This window comes from Microchirus variegatus (assembly GCF_963457635.1).
Source record: "Microchirus variegatus genome assembly, chromosome: 5".
In the NCBI taxonomy this organism is placed as follows: domain Eukaryota; kingdom Metazoa; phylum Chordata; class Actinopteri; order Pleuronectiformes; family Soleidae; genus Microchirus; species Microchirus variegatus.
The window spans coordinates 28,342,611-28,362,530 of NC_139806.1; the positions used below are offsets into that span (position 1 = coordinate 28,342,611).

A 19,920-nucleotide genomic window follows, 5' to 3' on the forward strand; every position below is an offset into this window, starting at 1 on the left:
ACTATGACATTGGTGGGGATTACAGTGAATGTTAGATTTGGTTAAATGTTGTCATGCCATTTTCATTTGGCTTTAGTCATTGGAGATGCATATCCTACAAGGGATATTGCATACTATGTTTTATGTAGGTAGGTAGTAATATAGAAGAAATATAGGGGGAATTACATCAATGAAAATATAAAAGAGGTTAGCGAAACATTACAGGTCATATTGGCATTTATTGTGATCAGCAAGTATATTCTACCATTTGGAGGTTTTGTCACCACCGTCAGACTGTACATCATCACCGTCAAACTGTACGTCACCACCGTCAGACTGTACATCATCACCTTCAGACTGTACATCACCACCGTCAGACTGTACATCACCACCTTCAGACTGTACATCACCACCGTCAGACTGTACATCATCACCGTCAAACTGTACGTCACCACCGTCAGACTGTACATCATCACCGTCAGACTGTACATCATCACCGTCAGACTGTACATACGTCATCACCATCAGACTGTACATCATCACCTTCAGACTGTACGTCATCACGGTCAGACTGTACGTCATCACCGTCAGACAGAAAACCTGATGGTGATGACGTCTGACAGTGATGACAAAAACCTACTCTTTCAAAAGATTAGCATGAGTTGTTCACATTAGCCATCATGTTTCCCCTCTGTTGCTAGCTACTTCAGAGCTCTTCTTTAAAAGTCTACATTTATGTCATCATCTAATCTAATATTTTTGATACAAAAGAGATGGTGTTGACATGTTATGGTTGTGACAGTGGCAGTGTCCAAAAATATCAACAGGTTTAAGAGAAAATAGCAAACCTCCAGGAGCTTGAGTAACCTTGAAGCATGCAACAGAGCTGAAGGTTTGAAAATGGGGTCCTGGGGAATGTAGTTGACCTTTGAGTTGCCTGATTTTATTGCTTTTTATAAATATCTGACAGTGGTGACCACAAAATAATAGTACATATTGTTCAAAACTCACTGATGGTAGTTTTTAATACATATTACAATGTACTCTTTCATGTGGTAAAGATATTATTCAATTCAATCTTGCAGGCAGCGGGCCAGCACATAATCATTAAATTAATAAAAATTCAAAATAAACCAATAAAAGAACCATACATATGTGCAAAGGACTCCCTGATTATGACGTTGATTATTTTTATTCATGAAAATGTTATTAATTTCCAACAGAATCAGTGTGTTTCTTAGTGAGACATAGTTTAGTTTTTGCCAAAGTTTCAAGAATCAGTGATACATACATATATATATATATATATATATATATACATACATGTACATATATACATACATACATACAGATTAAAACAAAATAAGAGTCTGCGAGACAAACGCATCGTTTCGAGACAGTTTATTTGAACTTTAATCATTTACAGCAGTTCCACTGGGGAGGAAAAAGGATTCAAATGACTTCAATCTTATAGCCACATTAAACCTATGGTCCTATTTACCGTATGTATGGGGAAGAGGATGCAGCTCGATAGTGCAGAAAGGCACAGAGTCGGCTTAATACTTGCCTAAGCGCTGCTAATGTGACAGAACGGATAATGGAGGTGACGCGAAACGACCGCTGCCGCCTCGTACTGGAGAAAATCCGGTGACACCAACGACTGCCGTGAGATTTCAGGCTGAATATGATGATGATGATGATGATGCCGCACTCGTTTTCACTCCAGGTTTTACATGATATAGTGGAGTCGATTCAAAACTACAACAGCAAGCGTGGTCGTTAGTTTAGCTTTATCAGAGGTGATGGCGTCGTCGGGAGAAAAGCCTTTTACAGTGTGTGAGAAACTCAAATGAAACCTGGACAATGTTAAGGCATTTTGCAGTTAGATGCGCAAAGACGGACGCAAAACAAAAAAATCACACAGAGGGAAAAGATGCAAAAAAAATGGAGGTCACCGACATTAAAGGGGCTGCATGTAAAAAGAACTGGTTCAATTTGAGGGACGAAAAACTCTGTTTATGTTTGGATTTTTGGTCTGTTGCTCCACCCACTAACTTCAGAAATGCCAGATTTCACCAAAACATCTCAACCAAACGATAAGAAGGGTTTTTGCAGTGAACATGCTTTAAAAAATAAATAAATATACGGCTGATCGTGGAGAGCATGTTGCTGCTCGGAGCAGACGCACTTTCACTTTGGTGTAAAGCCGGGTTTTAGGGGCCTCGAAATACTATTTTTAAACCCGCCAAAAAACAATTGTTAAAACTACTGAAATTATGCCATGTTTACGGAAAACTTTATCAATCGAAAGATCGAAAAAGAAAACAATTGTTTCGGGAGTTCTGTTTCCATGTGGATAAGGCTGGAAACTTTAGCTACAATTATTTGAATGAATCGCTAAAGGTTGATATTATGTTATGTTACATGTAACCCCTTTAAATGTCGCAGTTTGGCAACAATATGGCATCTTTCTTTCACATCTTCAACTTCCCGACTGACAATGTCCAGCAGGAGGTGCCACATCTTCCCAAAAGAGTCCAGACACAGGAGGGGAGGGGGGGTGACAGTGAAGGCAACACATGCAAGCTCAGGTATGATACAGAAAAATCAAAGAGTTAGGAAGACTTGTCCCAGCATCACTCACAAAAATAAAATAAATCACTCATTCACCAACACACACACCAATTCAATCAACACGTACAACAACGTACAAAGTGTCTGAAAAAAAGATCAACCTTTACATGAATGAATCCCACTTGAACGAAAACATAATTCAAGTAAAGCCTTTCAAACGGAAAAAATAAACAAAATCAATAAGAATAAACTACATCATATTTTCAAAATCACTTGGAATTCCTGCATCTCAAGATTCAGATTATGCTTCTTATTAAAAAGTACATTCAACGGGTACTTTAAATATGGAACAGAAATATAACACAGAGGTCAATCACATCTATCAGCTATCGCTACTGAAAGAAAACAAAATAAACCCCCAATATGGAATAACAATAATAATAATAATCATATATTAAAGGCGGATTTAGATTGTTATTCATTCTCTCGTTATTTAAATTTTTTAGAAGATAAACTCACAAATTTTAAAGCATCTGCGTCAAATTTAACTCACTTTTTAGCCCCTGGTATACTTCCATCGAACCATGCACAAAGACTGCGTTCGGTGCGTGTGCACAGCGTGGGAATTTCTTTTCACACGCTGAGAATAAGCGTGTGAAATAAGCCCCGCTCAACAAGCAGAAAAACTGTTTCGACAACAGAAGATGCTGTAGCATTGTTCTCTTCTTTGGTAAGAATGCGTCCTATTCCCTACATCCAGACTTGTACCGCCACCCGATGGTGAGGCGGGATACTACAGGATCCTGACGCGCAAGTATACCAGGGTCCACGATATGCGGCGTGTGCGCGGAAGTATACCGCTGGCTTTAGAGATACGCGATTGTCAAATTCAGCAATGCTTTTAAAATATGAAAAGGAAAATTAGTCTTAAAGCTGCAGTTCAAGAGTTTTAAACTCCAAACACCAAAAAAACACGTAAAATGCTAACCGAGATGCGGAAAAATTGTCTAGAGAACCACAGCCTAAAACCGCCCAAACTCACTGAACACTCACATCCACACACCAAGTGAGTTTTGCACAATTTGTTGTAGTGGAAAAAAATAACATAAACGTTAACTTATATTGCGATAAATATATAAAATTTTATACAAACAAATGATATGCTTACTTATAGTTATGTTTCAGGAGGGACTGGTTTACAGGTGACTTGTTTTCTTTCGCAGTTGGGGGGGGATAACAAGGTGAACAACCTTTGCCAACACTTGGAAAACATGCAACTGGTATTGATTCGCTTAAAATTAAAAAGCACAAGTCGTTTCAAAGTTTCGCAAAATACACAAAACAAAAAAGGGCCATGTGATATTTACAATCGAAAAGAAGAAAAGGTCAAAACCACAGGCTCATCAGAACTGGAATAACAAGAACAACGAAAAGGAAAGAAAGAAAAGGATTTGTGTGGAAGAAGGGAGTGGCAAAGTCAGAGGTGAAGAGTAAGAAAAACAATCTCCACGCCTGTTTTTTTCTTTAATCAAGCAAGTTCTTCACGTCGTACAGTCGGTAAGGCAAGATCTATTTTGGTGCGACAACAACAACAAAATAAGACCGTTATTGAACGTGGAAGTCTAGAAACCGGAACTAGATTTGTAAGTGTTGCAGAGTGACAGGCAAAAATGTCCGAAAATCATCATTAAGAGCGACAATAACACTAAAAACAAATGATCGACACAAACCACAGGTTACTACGCAGCTTCATTAGCTGCTACTGACGTGAAAAAGACTGCGAAATAATCGCGACATTCATTCTCCTCCCTGTTTGAAAGCTCAAAAAATGCCCAAACTGAAGATTTAACAAAAGCATCTCCTCCTCGAGCAGGTGTTTACCAATATTCAGAGATTGTCCGAAAAAGGTTTTATGGAAACCGCCCAAAAAAATTCCACTTAAGTCACTGAAGACATTTGTCGGAACTATGCGAACTACGCAGAATGTCTGGAACCAATTACTCTCACAATTTCTGGCATTTGTATCTGAAACTAAAACTAATTTCTTCCGACTTAACGTGATTCACGCTGACCATGGGAAGTAGAAATGTTTTAACAGTTTAGCATGCAGCTTGTTGTTAGCATGCTACAAGTCTTTAAGCCAACAGAGCATAAAATCGTTCTCCTCATATCCTAAATTTCGCAATGTTTTTAATCCCTGTTGTCGTATTCTTCTGTGTGTTATTTAAATTTTCAGCCAGAGCGAGGAACTGACTGAACATGTCATAGTAGCTGCAGGAATTATTGCATTTAATCCGACAAATTCAATTTAGTATAATCTGTCACATAATTTCTGTCCATTTTGAAAGAAAGGAGACAAAATGGCAGCCAGAATAATCGCAATGCCATTCCTCGAAAGAAGATGGACTAATTTAATTCCCGCCACAACGTTCCCGATATTCTCTTGTAGTTGCGAACTCAACTGACGCAAACAATCTCCTACTAAAACTTGTCATAAATGATCGTCAAACTCCAGAGAAAGTCGTACTTTGAAACCCAAACTTTTTAAAAGCAATAAATCTATTTTTCTTGAAGAAAAGGTTTAATTCATCGTGAGGAAGCGGGTGAGTCATGCAAGCTCGAGACAAGCTCTGCCCCCTATTCCGAACATTTGTAACCAACGCGACAAATCTTCCACAGAACGACAAACTCGGCAGAATGTCCAAATCCAACTTTCCGGACATTTTTGAAAACGACTTCAAACATCATGGGAGGTCAAAAACACTTCGGAAATCTCATTCGTAACCTAAAAAAAAAAAAGAATCACAACGGAAATCTGCGATAAAGGTCGCGAAAATGTGCAAAACCCAACCTTTTTGTTTTGCTTCAAAGTAACAAAAATCTGCTTTGTTTACGTACTGCATGTTCTGACATGGCACAAGGGATTTCAGGCAAAAATAATAACAAGAAACCAAAAATAGAAAGAAAATAAAGAAAAATCAAAGAGGTTTTGCACAGAATATTAAGAGTTCCTACAAATATTTACACCACACATACAGGCACTTGTATATCTTTGGTTGGAGAAACCCAACATTGCAAGAGTAATGCATTCACAGAGCTTTTGAGTCCCTTTATTGTACCAAAGTCCAAGGTTCACGAGGCAACTGGGATGTTTATTTTTATTCCTTCCATTTTTGTTTTTTTTCCTTTGAGTTTGAGTCCGTGTGTTTTCCTGTTACGTTACGTTCTGACGTAACGCTCTGACGTCATTTTAACTCTCTGACAGCGCCACCTGCAACAGAGGAAGTGACACACACACAATGGACAGATTGCTCGATTATGAAAATCTTCATTAGCTACAGCCCTTAAACTAGCATATCAATTGTTATAACGTTATATGGTTTGAAAACAATTTTACATTTTCGTCAGAAAAGTGTTTACTGATTAAATACAGACTATGCTCAAGACACATTAAATAATGTGCCAATTCCTTTTTTTTGCGTGCAGCTACTGTCAAAAAAGAACATAAATATTTTAGAAATCTTTAAAAAAAAAATATATATATATATATTATTTGCTAAATAAACAGAATTCCCTACTAATTGAATTCAAAACAAATTTTTCTGTTCAGGAATGCAAGTAAATATCTACAATTTGACATTTTAATCAATTTTTTTGCGCTAATTTCGGGCGGCTGTGGCATAAACCTTTTGTCCAGCCCTGTACAGTCATACTTATTTAAAACACTCACGATAAGAAATTAATCACCTGCATGTCATACATCTGCTGAAAGGTGTATGTAAAAACTGTCATTAAAGGTGATATATGCGGTTATAAACTGTTAATATTGCCCTTTTTACGCCAGATGCGACTTAGCAGGCAGAGCCAAGGTCCATCAGCAGCACAATGTCTCTCAGTTTCTTACCAACATAAGAGGCATTACGTAAAAAAATAATAATTCAGATTCAATTTACGCCACATTTTCAAAAGACATATCAGAAGCATAACAATTCCATACAATGATCCATGTGTTTTTTTTTTTTTGATTGATTGGATCATGTTTCTTTTTAAAACCAAATCACTGGTGAAGACACTTGGCTTGAACTACCTGTTGAGGTCATATAGCGCGGCTGGTGTCTGATGTACCTTCTCTGGGCAGAAGTCGGGGTTGGTTTGTCGTACTTTGCCCGGGCGCCCTTTGATGACGGCGTAGCAGAACATGGTGATGACCATGACAAACAGGAAGTAGCTTGTGTGCATCAGATGCAGGTTGATGAGCGAGCGGTCGTCCTGGTTGACGAGAGGAAAAACGCACACGTCAGTGCAAAGGAAACGTACGAGCGGCGTTTGCGGCTGCAGCCCATTAGATATCAAGAAATGGAATTTCTTTAATTGCACAGACTGAGGAGTAAATATAAAGAAACATAAGCCATAAGGAGACCAAAAACCTGGTTCTGATGAGACAAAACCTCATTTTTGAGGAGGTTTAGGCTAAGATTTGCATTGTGTGTTGAGTGTTAACATAAATAAAAGGATAGCGCTGTGTGTGTGTGTGTGTGTGTGTGTGTGTGTGTGTTCAGGTGTGTATTCCACTCCGTGTCCGCTCCACCACTAAGTCCATTCAGTCCGTCAATAGGATCATTGTGATCCTGGAACCACAGTATAGATCACAGTATACAGTAAACATGGCATGGTTTTCACACGGTCACATCATGTTGACTCAGTGATTCTATTCTCTGCTGAAAAAAGCCCTCCCACACACATGATCAAGAGCAAACACACAACCATTCAGGATCATTTCAGTCACATTTTTTAATATATTATACGTTATTTACTATTTTTTACAAATCTTTTCCTGAAGATTGGTGACTTTTCATGCACGGCACAGCCCCTTACTTTTATGTGAAATCCACATAAAAGTAAGAACATTTAACCGATATTGTCCCAAGTATTAGACTTGACACAGTTATTGGTAGATATTTCTAACTCATTTAAATTTTATTTTCCAACAAAGTTTTTAGTTTTTGGACAACACACTGCATGTCAATTGAACAATTGAATCTCAGAATATATATGCGTGTGTGTGTGTATATATAAATATATATATATACACACATATACATATGTACATATACACACATAAGGAGAAAAAATGAAATCAGGCAAATTTATCTGCCATGAGCTGCTCTGATTTCTAAGCTCTGATCACCGACTACAATGACTTCATTAAAGGAGGGACAAATGACAACATGCTACATTTAACGGATGTGTTTTTCTTTTTTAAAATCAAACAATGGAGGTGTTGTTGACTCACGTCTGGCACGATGACAGTGAGCTTTGGGTTGAGAGCATGGTACACCTTGCCAATGGCTCCTTTGTAACACCAGAACGGGTTGTAGTCCTGACTGTATTTGGTGTCCGAGTCACGTGCCGTGGTGAAAACCTTGTACCAGGACGTGGCATTGTTGTACGTCTCTGGCACGCAGTGTGGCGGCTGCCTGCAATTCACAAAAAAACACACACACGTGGTTTACTGGACGGTTGAGTTAGAACTTTAAAGAAGTGCTTACATTGTGTTCATGACACAGGACAAGAAAAACAAGTCTTCAAGATAACAAAGGTGCTCTGATAATCACACGCTGATCCCCATCAGGTGATTCACAGTCAGCCAGTTGGCCTTCCTTCACAGTTTTATGGGTTTTCAGCTCCATGAATGTGAATATTTAGAGGTTTTGTTTTGCTGTGTCAAATCAAAAAAATTTAATAATATGCTTAATGAACTAATGTTGCATTTGTTACAAAGACCTTTGAAGAAGTAACGTGTCAAGTAATTTTAGTTCAAACCTGATTTATTTTAGAAACTGCAGCCACAAAACATCCCGACACTGAACTGAGGCCTGATCCACACATAAACACAACATTCCTGATATGATCTTTTTCTGTTTCCTTCTAAAAATGTTTCCCGTAAACATAGCATCATTTCAAGAAATGTCTTCATACACACGAAAGTATAGGGGTTGCAACTAATGACTAACTTAGTACTCAACGAATTTGTCGCTAACGTCGTACTCGACGAATCTGTCGCTAACGTCTTACTCGACGAATCTGTCGCTAACGTCGTACTCGACGAATCTGACGCTAACGTCGTACTCGACGAATCTGTTGCCAACTTTGTACTCGACGAATCTGCCTCTAATTTCGTACATGATGAATCTGTCGCTAGCTTTGTACTCGATGAATCTGTCGCTAATTTGTACTCGACGAATATGTCGATTATTTTCTTGATTATTTGAGTACTTGTTTTAGTTCTTAAAATGTCAAAAAAAAAAAAAATTGCTAATCAATGTTTACTAAACCTGGAAATGGTGATATTCTCGTAATGTCTCGTTTTGTCTAAAAACGAAATTATTCGGTTTCAATGATTTCTTAGTTGTACGTTGCAAAGAAACCAGAAAATATTCACATTTAACTCTCGAAAAAAGTCTCAAACCGATTTCAACAATTATCGAAACAGTTGACGGTCAATTTAGCGATCGATTTATAAACGATTGATCGTTGCAGCCCTACTTGAGTATATATATAATCCAGGCCTGTATGCAACGCTGCCACAAAAATACACCAAAAATGAGCGTTCCATTTACACTGGAACTCGGAACTGGGAGTTTGACATGACATCTATAGTTAAGAATTAAACAGTACTATGTGTACGACTGATTTAATGTGACAGAAGTGCTATTAATTGTTGTGTAACCGAAAACACAAGAGTGAGATGTTTTCAATCTGAGACCCGTTTTACAAAAACAGTGTTTTTAGAGCTCCCAAAATGGTGGTTCCATGTGGATTAAAAGCCAATAAAATTCCCATAAACCGAAAAAAAGGGTCACGCATATAAATAACATGAGTAAAAAACATTTTCCCCAATAGGTACTTAAATGGAAGAGAACAGCATTAAACCACAAAAACACTGTGAGAGATGAGGATTAACAAAAAAAAAACTCTAGGTCAGTATTTAATTCCGACAGCTTTCCCCCAGCAGCTCTGAGCACAGACAAACAAAATGTGTCTTCCCAGGAGACGACGAGAACACGGTCCAACTCACACTGTGACTGGGAAGATATTGCTGGCCGCTGTGACGGTCATGCAAGTGCTGAACACCACCTGCTCGCAGTGTCCGTGCAGCACACACTCATCTGAGTTCCAGGATAAAGGCAGGGTGAACGTGATGTTTATTTCTTCATGGGCTTCCCGGCCTACACACACACAAAAACATGTTTATTTCATTATCATAAGTGGTATACATGGTTAAACTTCAGTTCAGTGGTAGTTGAGCTCATTAATGTGGTCAATAGCCATTTACTAGTTATTAATCAACACAATATAAACTTGATAAATTATGCAAATTCACTAAAACAACTTTTTTCCATCAAAAATAAACTTTTATCAGTATTTGATGACCCGTTTCATGTATTCAATAGTTAGTTAATACATGAATTTTACTGAAAATACTGAATATAAACACACTGCAGTACTTCAGATTAAACAGTTGAACTAATTAATGTGGTCAATATTTGCCAATAGTTATTAATCAGCACAATATAAACTTGATAAATGATGATGCAAAGTCACTAAAACATAACTTTTTTTTTTTTTTTTAAAGTAAAGACGATTGGTAATTGAACAAAACGTACAGACGGGCAGACAAATGTGCCGCCCTCATCCGTGGGTTTAATAACATCTGTCTAAATCTACCACGGCAACGCAACAGGACACCACAGACAGCCACAGCAGCAATATCTGATGGCACACAAACCTCATAACAAATAACAGGCCGAGTGTTAAGTTTATGTGCTGTAGATCCTGCTGAGGACATCAATGAACCATAAGTCTAAAGTCAACAACACGATTAGACAACTACTCTTCCAGTAAGTCGTTAATAGGGCTGCGGAAATATCAGCATCTTTTGTGATAGAGTTTTTCACTCAGAGGCTAAAATCTATTTTTCCATGGTCACAAGACACACATGTAAAGTTCAAAAGCTGGTGGTATTTACTTTTCAGATTGCTTTTAGGGGCTGAAATCCATAGCTGGACTGAAGAAAGGGGAGATTAATGTTACACAAAGCCGCCAGTGTTTGCTTCAGCGTGGCCCCGTTCACCCTAACCTGGCATCAACATACTGCATGGGAGATTTGATCAGCTCTGGTAGTGGGTACGGGCATGAATGCATGAGGATGCACCGACACCTGGCTACGTATAGCAACCTTTCAACACTCTTCAGAGATGTAAGAGACAAACTTTTCTCTTCCTTTCTGTAACTGCCGTTGTATTTGTATGTTTTAGCTACATCTGTACCATATCTTCTGCAAACACTGTTAACTACAACTGGTGTACCACAAAAGCACGTCCTCAATGATTCAACATCTGAACCGATAGCATCCAGTTGCTAACACTGCCGGCACCCGATAACGTAAACATTGATGTTAGCCAATTTAATGTAGCTTACTTGGGCTGCAGCTATCAAATATTTTTGTAATCGAGTAATCAACCAATTATTCCACGATTAAGTCCCTAAAACTAGGCCAGATCGCAATTTTTGGGCGCTAATAATCAGTCCCTCCAAGAATCTGTGGAACATTTACACAACTTTGAAAAATCCCTGTCAAGTCGCGTTTCCACCGATTTGGTTTGGTTATGGTCAGGGAAGCATTTTTTAGTGTTTCCATGAGAAATGGTACCAAAATAACTGCCTCAAATGGTTCCATTCTTTGGCACCCTGTCCTAACCCTAACCCAGAGTAAAACAGTAAGGACCAGGCACAGCCCACACCCAGCCTACCAAGTAAAGCCAAGCCTGATCCAGGGTGTAACCGTCCCAAACCACAACACCCTCAAATCCACCCTCAAATCCACACCTCAAATCCATGGAGGAAACACAGCATAGTTTCTGCAAGGCAAATTATTGCAACAAGACCGTTTCATCATTGGAGTATTTCGAAAATGGGAGGCTGGAAACAAAACCTGTACAAGAGTGAAATAACTAGAGAAGAGGAACTTACCAGAAAGACCAACTTGCTGGCCCAGCACTGTGGCGTACAGGTGGGTGATATTGCGCGAGTAGCCTCCAAACGGGCGCTGCGGGTCCAGCGTGAGCGTGATGGGGACCGAGATGTTGATGGGGCCCGAGTCCTCCAGCAGCAGAGGGGCCTGGGTGCTGGACCGAGCCTGGCCGCTGGTCACAACCATGCTCTCGGGCGTGGTCGACTCGTTCAGGCCGTGCTTTATCGTCTCGTTCTCCGACACGCACAAGTCCAGCTCGTTGAAGCGCAGCAGAAACGTGTTCCAGTCCTGACGGAGATAGTCGTGCTTTTATTACATTTCATTTCTTTTACTTTAAGCTTGTTACAATTCCGTGCTTGTATAGTACTTGTTTGCATAGTAACATTATTGTCCTGCTGCAGTCAAACTCCAGGTTTACTGCTCAACGTTATCAGTCAAACAAGCGGGAACCTTTTATGTATGCACATGTGCATATCTATGCCAGTTCTTAAACCATTTGGACTTTGATTCTGGCCATAAACTGAACATTTCATCATAGTAATCTGTAAGACAGAGTTCTATAATCCCCACGTGGGAACGAGCCAGCCGGCACAACTCGGAATTAGATATATATTCTGTACCTAGTATAAACATACAGTGTGATACTACCATTTTAATAGCCTCCACAAAGGAGGTTTTGTTTTGACAGTGAATTCAATGGTCTGGTGAGATTTGCATCAGTATACATTTTTATTAGCTTTACGAGATAAATTTGATTTAAAGTATTTCATTATGCATTTAATTTCATTTCAACAATGACCTGAATTTTGAGGCTACAATTTAGTTTACACCAGTCTCTTCAAATGTAAAGTTTAATCAACTTTTATTGTATGTCACACATCAGTGGATGCATGTGCTCTCATGGCAACATCTACTGGAATTTGCATCGGCTGCCTTTTCAAACTCAAATGCAAAGGTTTTATTTCCATATACGACCATACGACCTTTCTTCTATGAGTCCTGGAAACACACAACGTCAACATGACGCGCACATGTAAGTTATAGCCACGTGTACGTTAAAGCTGGTTTTACGGGGGGAGTCTGTGGAATGTTTGCATGGTAAATAAAAACCAAAACTTTCCCCAAGTGTAGCTTCTTTCACTTTAAAAGACTGGACGAAACCAAAAAAAAACAACAAAAGGTCAAAGAATTAATGTTTTTTAAAATGAGGGCAAATGCATTCTTGCAACACAAAAGGTCATGTCTTGACATTTAGCATTAGCACATTAGCACTGAGAAACACTCAGTGAAGAGAGTACTACAACTACGAGATCTGAAGTCCTTAGAACGATCTTTTAATAGATACCATTTCCTGTTTCCTGTGCCCAAATCTTGTGGGACTATCGAAAAATATGATAGCCTTGTGTGACGAACGGTGAAGCTAACAGCCAAGTCAGCGGACTTGTGTTCTTTACTTTTCCATCTAAAAGCAACTTTTCGGATGCTTCAGTGTCGCGCGATTGTTTGGTTCAATTCAATTCAATTCAATTCAATGTTTATTGCAGACTCTTGGGAGGTCCATAGATTAAAATTAAAATAACACAAAAGTGCACAGTAATCAATTTAGACGAAATTCATACAAAGCTATAGTCCCAATACTTTCTGAGGCTGTACGAGTACCAAAAACAGCTGTTTCGAGGGCTAGTTAAAACCTTCATGATGCCGTTTTGTGATTTTCTTATTTATCCAAGCGACACATCAAGTTGTACATGAGTGTATTTGGAGTACTTCACATGTGGGAAAACCCAAGGACACAAACCTTTGAGTGGCACTATGTTATCTGGGAACGATGAGCCACTGCATACTACTTTATTGTCACCTCAAAACAAGATAACGTCAATATTGTCTTCTTCTAATGAACAAAGAGGGCATGGACGCAGGCCATCTGCTTGAAAACTTACTTTAAAATATCGAAATTTTAAATGTGAACAAGTTTAAAGTTTTAAGTGTCACTTATGACTTCAACTGTGTGGTCATATTAAATAAAAAGTCACTAATTTGTTGATGTAAACATAATTTTTAATGATGCACCAGGTTTAAAAGAGCCAAATTTCATACAATTTCCAGCATTAGCTCTGTGAAAGTCTCTTGCACGATCAAACAAATTGGTATGGAAACTTAAAGCATCTCTAAATTAAATTATCCGTATCAAATGAAATCAGCAGCATTACCCAGACCAGCAGCAATACTCACCTCGGTCAGCTCCGGAGACTTAATCTCTTTAATCTTGAAGAAATACCCGATGGTCAGGAAGGCGATGGCCACCGCACTGACGCTGATCATAAAAATGACCAGCGGTGGACGGTTATTGATGTAGCTTCTCAGGTTCTCTATAGGGTTCAACAGGTAAACCTGAACAAAAACAGACATAAACACAGTGTTATCTTCCCCAAAGAAATTTGCCGAATTTACCCAACCTTTTAGTTAAATAATGCATAAATTAAATTGTACATCCTTTTTAAAAACTTTTAATAGAAATTATTTGTTGGCAAAATGATAGGTGTTACACATATGGCTGCAAATGTGTTGCTACATTATCCACAAATACAATAGTTTGACATTTTTTAAAAGGTTGGTCCTTGGTTTGGAAAAGCTAAATTAAAACTGGGTCAAACTCAGCAGGGTTTATCAGATGTCTCGCAACAATTCTTCTGAGTAGCCAATCCAGAGATTAAATGAAATAATAAACAATAACTGCTTTGAATTAGGCACATAGATAAAAATCCAATTCAAATATCCAATGGAATTATTCATCAAAGGTTTCAAACTTCAGTGCACCACAGAAGATAATAGATAATAAAGAAGATAAACAGACTTGGTAAAACTACAAATGTTTTGAATTAAGATGTGTTTGTCTCAGCTGGTGTGGGACATTTAACAGAAAGAATATGACATTTTATATCTCCAAACATGATGCTGGGACATGGTGGATACAAGCTGCCATTAAACTAAGTTAATCAACAACTGTTTTGATCATCGATTATTTGGTTTTAGAGTTGTTTTTTTTTAATAATTAAAAAAAATACTTAAAACAACTTTTTTTTAAATGTTCAGCTCCTCGTATGCGAATAGTTCCTGGTTTCTTTGCTACATTTGACAAATAAAAAACAAAAACACTGAAAGATCGAATCGACATTTTCTGACATCTTACGGAAAACAAACAAATACTCGACTAATCGAGGAATTAATGAACAGATTAATCTATGTGAAAAATGATTAGTTGCGGCTCTTGTGTGTTTTGCTATTCCAGGAATTGTTGAAGATTCTTATTTTAACTTTTCACAAGAATCGTTGAAACATCGAATATTAAGTAATCGTTCAATCGATAAAATTACGTTTTTCCAACCTGGAAATTACATTGTTTTCAAATGTCTATAGTCCACAAGGCAGTTTTAATTATTTATTTATTGTATGGATCAACTAAACCAGAAATATTCACATTTAAGAAATCATAAACCGATTATCAAAATTTCAGTTGTCCGTTTAGTTTAGTTTTTTACAATTATCGCGAATCGCGGCTATTTCAATCCAGATTATCATGACAGTATACTTAATTCTTCAGATTGCTTTTTTAAACATGGGAACTGTGACGAAATTCAGAGAAAAAAAACTGTTGACACGTGTTAAACAAACATTTCCACAAACTGCGAGTGTCTTTTCAACAAACGTTTATTTGGCTCCGAGCCACAGACAAGTGACAGCCGCTGTCATCACTGTAGCACCACAAGCTAACGGCTACCTTTAACAAGTCGACAAAAGGTGTAACAACAATGATGTTACACGTGAGACTGAGCCCAATCGGACAATCAAAAAGCATTTGTCATTTCTTACCATTTTCTTTGTCGGTGCATGCGACGGATCCTATAGTTGAGAGTTTCGTTGCGGGCCAAAAATGTTAAAGGCAGGAGTTTTGCTAGCACGCTAGCCTCGCTGCGGGGCTAGCCTGTGCTGCTAGCCTGCTAGTTCCCCGTGGACACGCCGCTTAAAAGCAAAAGTCCGTGTTCGGTGGAGGCGACCAGGCGTTCCGCGTTAACCCCACCGCGTAGCCTCCTTCCCATTCTTCGCTCTGTTGTTTACCGCAGGCCTGATGAGAAGTATGTCCTGCGCACTGCCTGGAATAACGTCAATAATATATCTGCGTCCTCCTCCTCCTCCTCACACCCTCCCTGCCGACAGCTCCGCGCACTGCGTAGAGGGAGCAGTGGTGTGACGCCAGCTACGCCCGCCCATTATTCACAGAGATCGTACGCCTGACAGTTGTCGCTCTCGTAATACAAAACATCGGTACATACGTTATTTACGTAGACGACGCGAGAGCGCTCGCCGTGTTTACAAAATCTGTCCAGGCTCATGCTGCATTCAGGTACCGTCGGAAATATCATGCGCCAGGCGGTTGCGCAAGTCCGGTCATGTTTTGAACTTTTGGTGTTTCGCAGTGAAGTACATGGAAGGGAAACTTCAGTAAAAGTACCTTAAAAGTACCAGAAAATGGCTTTGGTAGAAGTTTTACTTACGTTGGCATAGAAGTCCAAAACATTATGACAATAATAATAGTCATAATATTTAATAACACGCAGACAACTGCAATTAAAACATTAAATAAGTTCATACAATTTAATGTTGAATATTATACATTTAATAATATGATAATTATAATGATGTCTTATTGTAAAAAATATGACCTCCCCAGAAGCTGCTTCCAGCAAAGCGCGTTCTGTTTACATGAAAATCAATTGGAGAATGAGAATTGTAAATGAGTGAATGGCAAAAAACTGTAGTTTTATTAGTAACAGAGTTACTTAGGGGAAATGTAGTGGAATAAATGTACGCAAATTATTTAGGAAATGTAGTGGAGTAAAAGTAAGTTGCAAGAAATATGAATAATAGGTAAAAGTAAAGTACAGATACTTGGATTTTTTAAAGCACAGCCACAAAGTATGTGTACATGTTGTATTACAACACTGGTGTTTAGTAATAACAATATAATTAATCATATTAACACCTAGGAGACTGAAGAAATACAAGTAAAGACAGAAAGAAATGTTAGAAAGGAAAGAGTTTAACTTTTTTTAAACACCAAATATTACAACTACTACTCTGGTGTAAGGTGCTCCACGTCAGCAGATGGCAGTATGGACATCCTGTCACATGTTTAAAGGTCCACGAAGTCCACGAGCATCGTTGACCATTGGCTGATGCGTTGGCTTTTTCACTCTGTTTAGTTGCGTCAAGTTAAGCAGATTACATCAGATACTTGACGGAAATCATGTACTTACCCTTCGAAATAGAGTTTATTAACACACGCGGAAGCACACAAGTTACATAACATTCCCAATAAGTCAAGTACAATACATTAATATACATGTAATAATGCTATAAACGAGTGTAAATACAATCTAAATGTCATTAAAAAGTCAAATTCTCGGTGCAGTTTCTTTACTTTGAAAGAATGAACCGGAAGCATTTGTTATTAACGTCCTATAAGAAAGCTACTTCACCCTCCTCACAACTGTTGTCTAACAACAATAAGGAAAAGAAAGAAATCCATTAGACCATTAAACTCTGCTATTCAACCTGCTTCAGAAAGGTACGGTATCAAAAAAAATAATTCGCAGAAAAAAAAGGGACATGTTTTGTTATTGTTTGATAGTTTGTGGAGCATGCTAGCTTTGCTGAGCCTCTCAGTTTGGGAGCGTGGCTAAAGCTAACCAGCGAGTTAGCCTTCGTGTCTCGAAACTTGCACGTTCCACGCGCCGCTCACGTTTAAAGTGATAAAAAACAGAACGTTATTCATTATAATCCTATTGGTTAATTAAAAAATCATAAATAATTTAAGAGAAAGCTCGGTTTAATTGCGAGCATTGAGTCATATTTGTTAATAGATAGCGATGAACGAAACGATGCGTTTTAATGTCGTGTCGTTGTTTGTCCGTACAGCTGAACGCAATCAAGCGGATATAGATATTACCACTTTATAATGATCTATTCTGCTATTTAAAACTTTGCTCTCAACACACAGGCTTTTACCAATATTATTTAACTTGTACAACAGACATATTTAAGTACATTTATGTGGCTTATTCTTTAAATATATTAATGAATGAGTGTCGAGATTCTTTGCACGTTTCCTGACGCAACTATTTTGAAAACAACTCCGCATATATAACATAACATATTGGGGCAAAAATTATTTAGAAAATATTTTCATTTGAGTTGTGATTTAATATGTGAAATAAGTAACGGTTCAGTTCATTATTGCCTGATTATTACACAATAATACCAGTAAAATATTAACTTTTATGTTGTAATGCAGCAATGAAAACTTTAATATATGAATGTACTTTGTTTAGCATAGAACATTTACAATTTTGCTAGATGCATTGTTCCAAGTTGGATTTCTGGTGTCTAGATAACAATTATAATGTTCAACCCGACATGACATTGATAATAAAGCATCACGATAAGAAAAGAGTGACTCACAACAGAGGGTTATTATGATGCACTTGCAATGTTTGATGTGTCACTGCAACTTTATATTGAACAAAATAACAGTACCTTTAATACTTGTATCTTTTTTCTCATTTCAGGTTTTTGAATTTTCCACCATCACACCTGAATGCAGGTATCTCTAAGTGTATTAGCTCTTAAAACTGTGTGTGCAGGCGTACGGTGTCTTCAGACACCTGTGAGGACTCGGCGTCTCTGGAAAGCGTGCAGATCCTCTCCTGGCTCTTCATGCTTTGTGCTTCAATCTCCACCTGCATCTGCGTTTACTTTTTCCAGGGAATTCTGTCATTTTCCCCTGGTTTCCCATAAACACAACCTCCTCCGAAACCACCCTCCCCCGGTTCCCCCGCATCAGCGTTTCTCTGACGAGCCAGATATGGCGGAACAGAGGTTCATCGTGGAATACGCCAAGCGTGGCACAGCCGGGTGTAAGAAATGCAAGGACAAAATCGTGAAGGGCATAGTGCGCATAGGGAAGGTCGTGCCCAACCCTTTCAGCGAGTCTGCGGGCGAGATGAAAGAGTGGTATCACGTGAAATGTATTTTTGAGAAGCTGGAAAAGGCCCGAGCCACCACAAAGAAGATTGAGGACATCACAGATTTGGAGGGATGGGAGGAGCTACAGGATGAAGACAAGGAGCTTGTTAATAAACACGTTTCAGGTGCGAATTACACATTTTTCTTCATAAGATTAAGTTCTTGAAGCGTATTTCTATTCACCTGCTTAACGCTTGGAATTAAACTTTTTATGAGCTTATTTTAAGAATACACAGTCGCATTTTGAACAATTTTATCAAATTCAGCAATTATGCAAGTTGTTAAGCTGCTTTTTCTTTGTTATACGGAGCAAAGAAACAAGAAAATATTACTTTTAACTGGAAATTAGCAAGAAATAGCAATTGTATCCTGTGCTACATGTAAAAGCATTTCTCTTGTCTTATAGACCTGATGGCCAAAGTCAATGCCAGTCCAAAGAAGAAAGTACCAGCCAAGTTAAAAACCCCTGGCCAAATGATGGCGCCCCCTGCTGACCCGTCTGTCAACGCACCACGCAAGTTCTCAGGCTTCACAGGTAATAAATGGACAAGTAGTGTCTTATTTATTAAAGTATTGCCTTTCACGATCACACTTTATATTAACAGGGTTCTCGCGTGTCCTTTCCCAATTCCAAGGCCCTTGAAAGTTTTTGAAAATTGCCCCAAAATAGACATGGGTCATTGAAAGTGCTTGAATTTTGTGAAAGAAAGAAGTGACGTTGATATTTAGGTAAATGTCCTACGTCATAATTACTAGCGTTGTTGCGAACAATGTCCACTGTCTCTCTCTCTCTCTGCCGTTGACCTGAGGTTCCACGCAGAACAATGTGCAAGTAAAGTTAAGCAAGAGAGCGCAAATGACGACGTGATGCCTGGGAAATGAACATTCCAAGCTCTGTGTCACCAAAGTAAATTACAAAGACTGACTTTGACCAAGATCCCAAGGACAATCACTCTTACAAATCCTTGACTTTGAGTGATTTGGTCCTGGAAAGTCCTTGAATTTGATGTCAACCAAGGTGTGGCCGCCCTGTAAAATTCAATTATAAGATACCCAAAGGAAGATCTTGAGTGAAAAAGAGTCAATCATATCTCGATAAAACCACAAGTGGTAGCTATTTTCACATCATGGCAGTGTAAGAATTAAAATAATCCTAAATTTAAAGCTTTAGTGATGGTACCTTCCAGTTGAAGTTGGAAGTCGTAATTTCTGAGATCCTAATCGGAAGTTTCAACTGGGAGACTTCCTCA

At 38.5% G+C, this 19,920-nt stretch overlaps 2 protein-coding genes across 3 annotated transcripts in view; one reads left to right on the top strand and one right to left on the bottom strand.

The window, feature by feature from the left end:
• Positions 1 to 1,419: 1,419 nt before the first annotated feature.
• Positions 1,420 to 15,739, bottom strand: tmem248 (transmembrane protein 248). Of its 2 annotated transcripts, none has more exons than XM_083889354.1 (7): positions 15,458 to 15,739; positions 13,820 to 13,978; positions 11,587 to 11,875; positions 9,632 to 9,782; positions 7,847 to 8,030; positions 6,679 to 6,822; positions 1,420 to 5,824 (listed from the first exon to the last, which is right to left on the bottom strand). In XM_083889354.1, exons 1-7 carry the CDS (start codon positions 15,458 to 15,460, stop codon positions 5,804 to 5,806), a joined length of 951 nt encoding a protein of 316 aa, XP_083745480.1. In that variant the 5' UTR covers positions 15,461 to 15,739; the 3' UTR covers positions 1,420 to 5,803. The 2 variants fall into 2 exon arrangements, with proteins under 2 accessions (XP_083745480.1, XP_083745479.1); XM_083889353.1 differs by having other exon boundaries at positions 6,641 to 6,822.
• Positions 15,740 to 17,113: 1,374 nt separating this feature from the next.
• lig3 (ligase III, DNA, ATP-dependent) overlaps positions 17,114 to 19,920 on the top strand; it is a 26,631-nt gene continuing 23,824 nt past the window's right edge. The window contains exons 1-3 of the mRNA XM_083890460.1: positions 17,114 to 17,213; positions 18,214 to 18,795; positions 19,077 to 19,205. Coding sequence (XP_083746586.1) covers positions 18,243 to 18,795; positions 19,077 to 19,205 — 682 coding nt within the window. The 5' untranslated portion in view covers positions 17,114 to 17,213; positions 18,214 to 18,242. The remainder of the gene's footprint in view (positions 17,214 to 18,213; positions 18,796 to 19,076; positions 19,206 to 19,920) is intronic.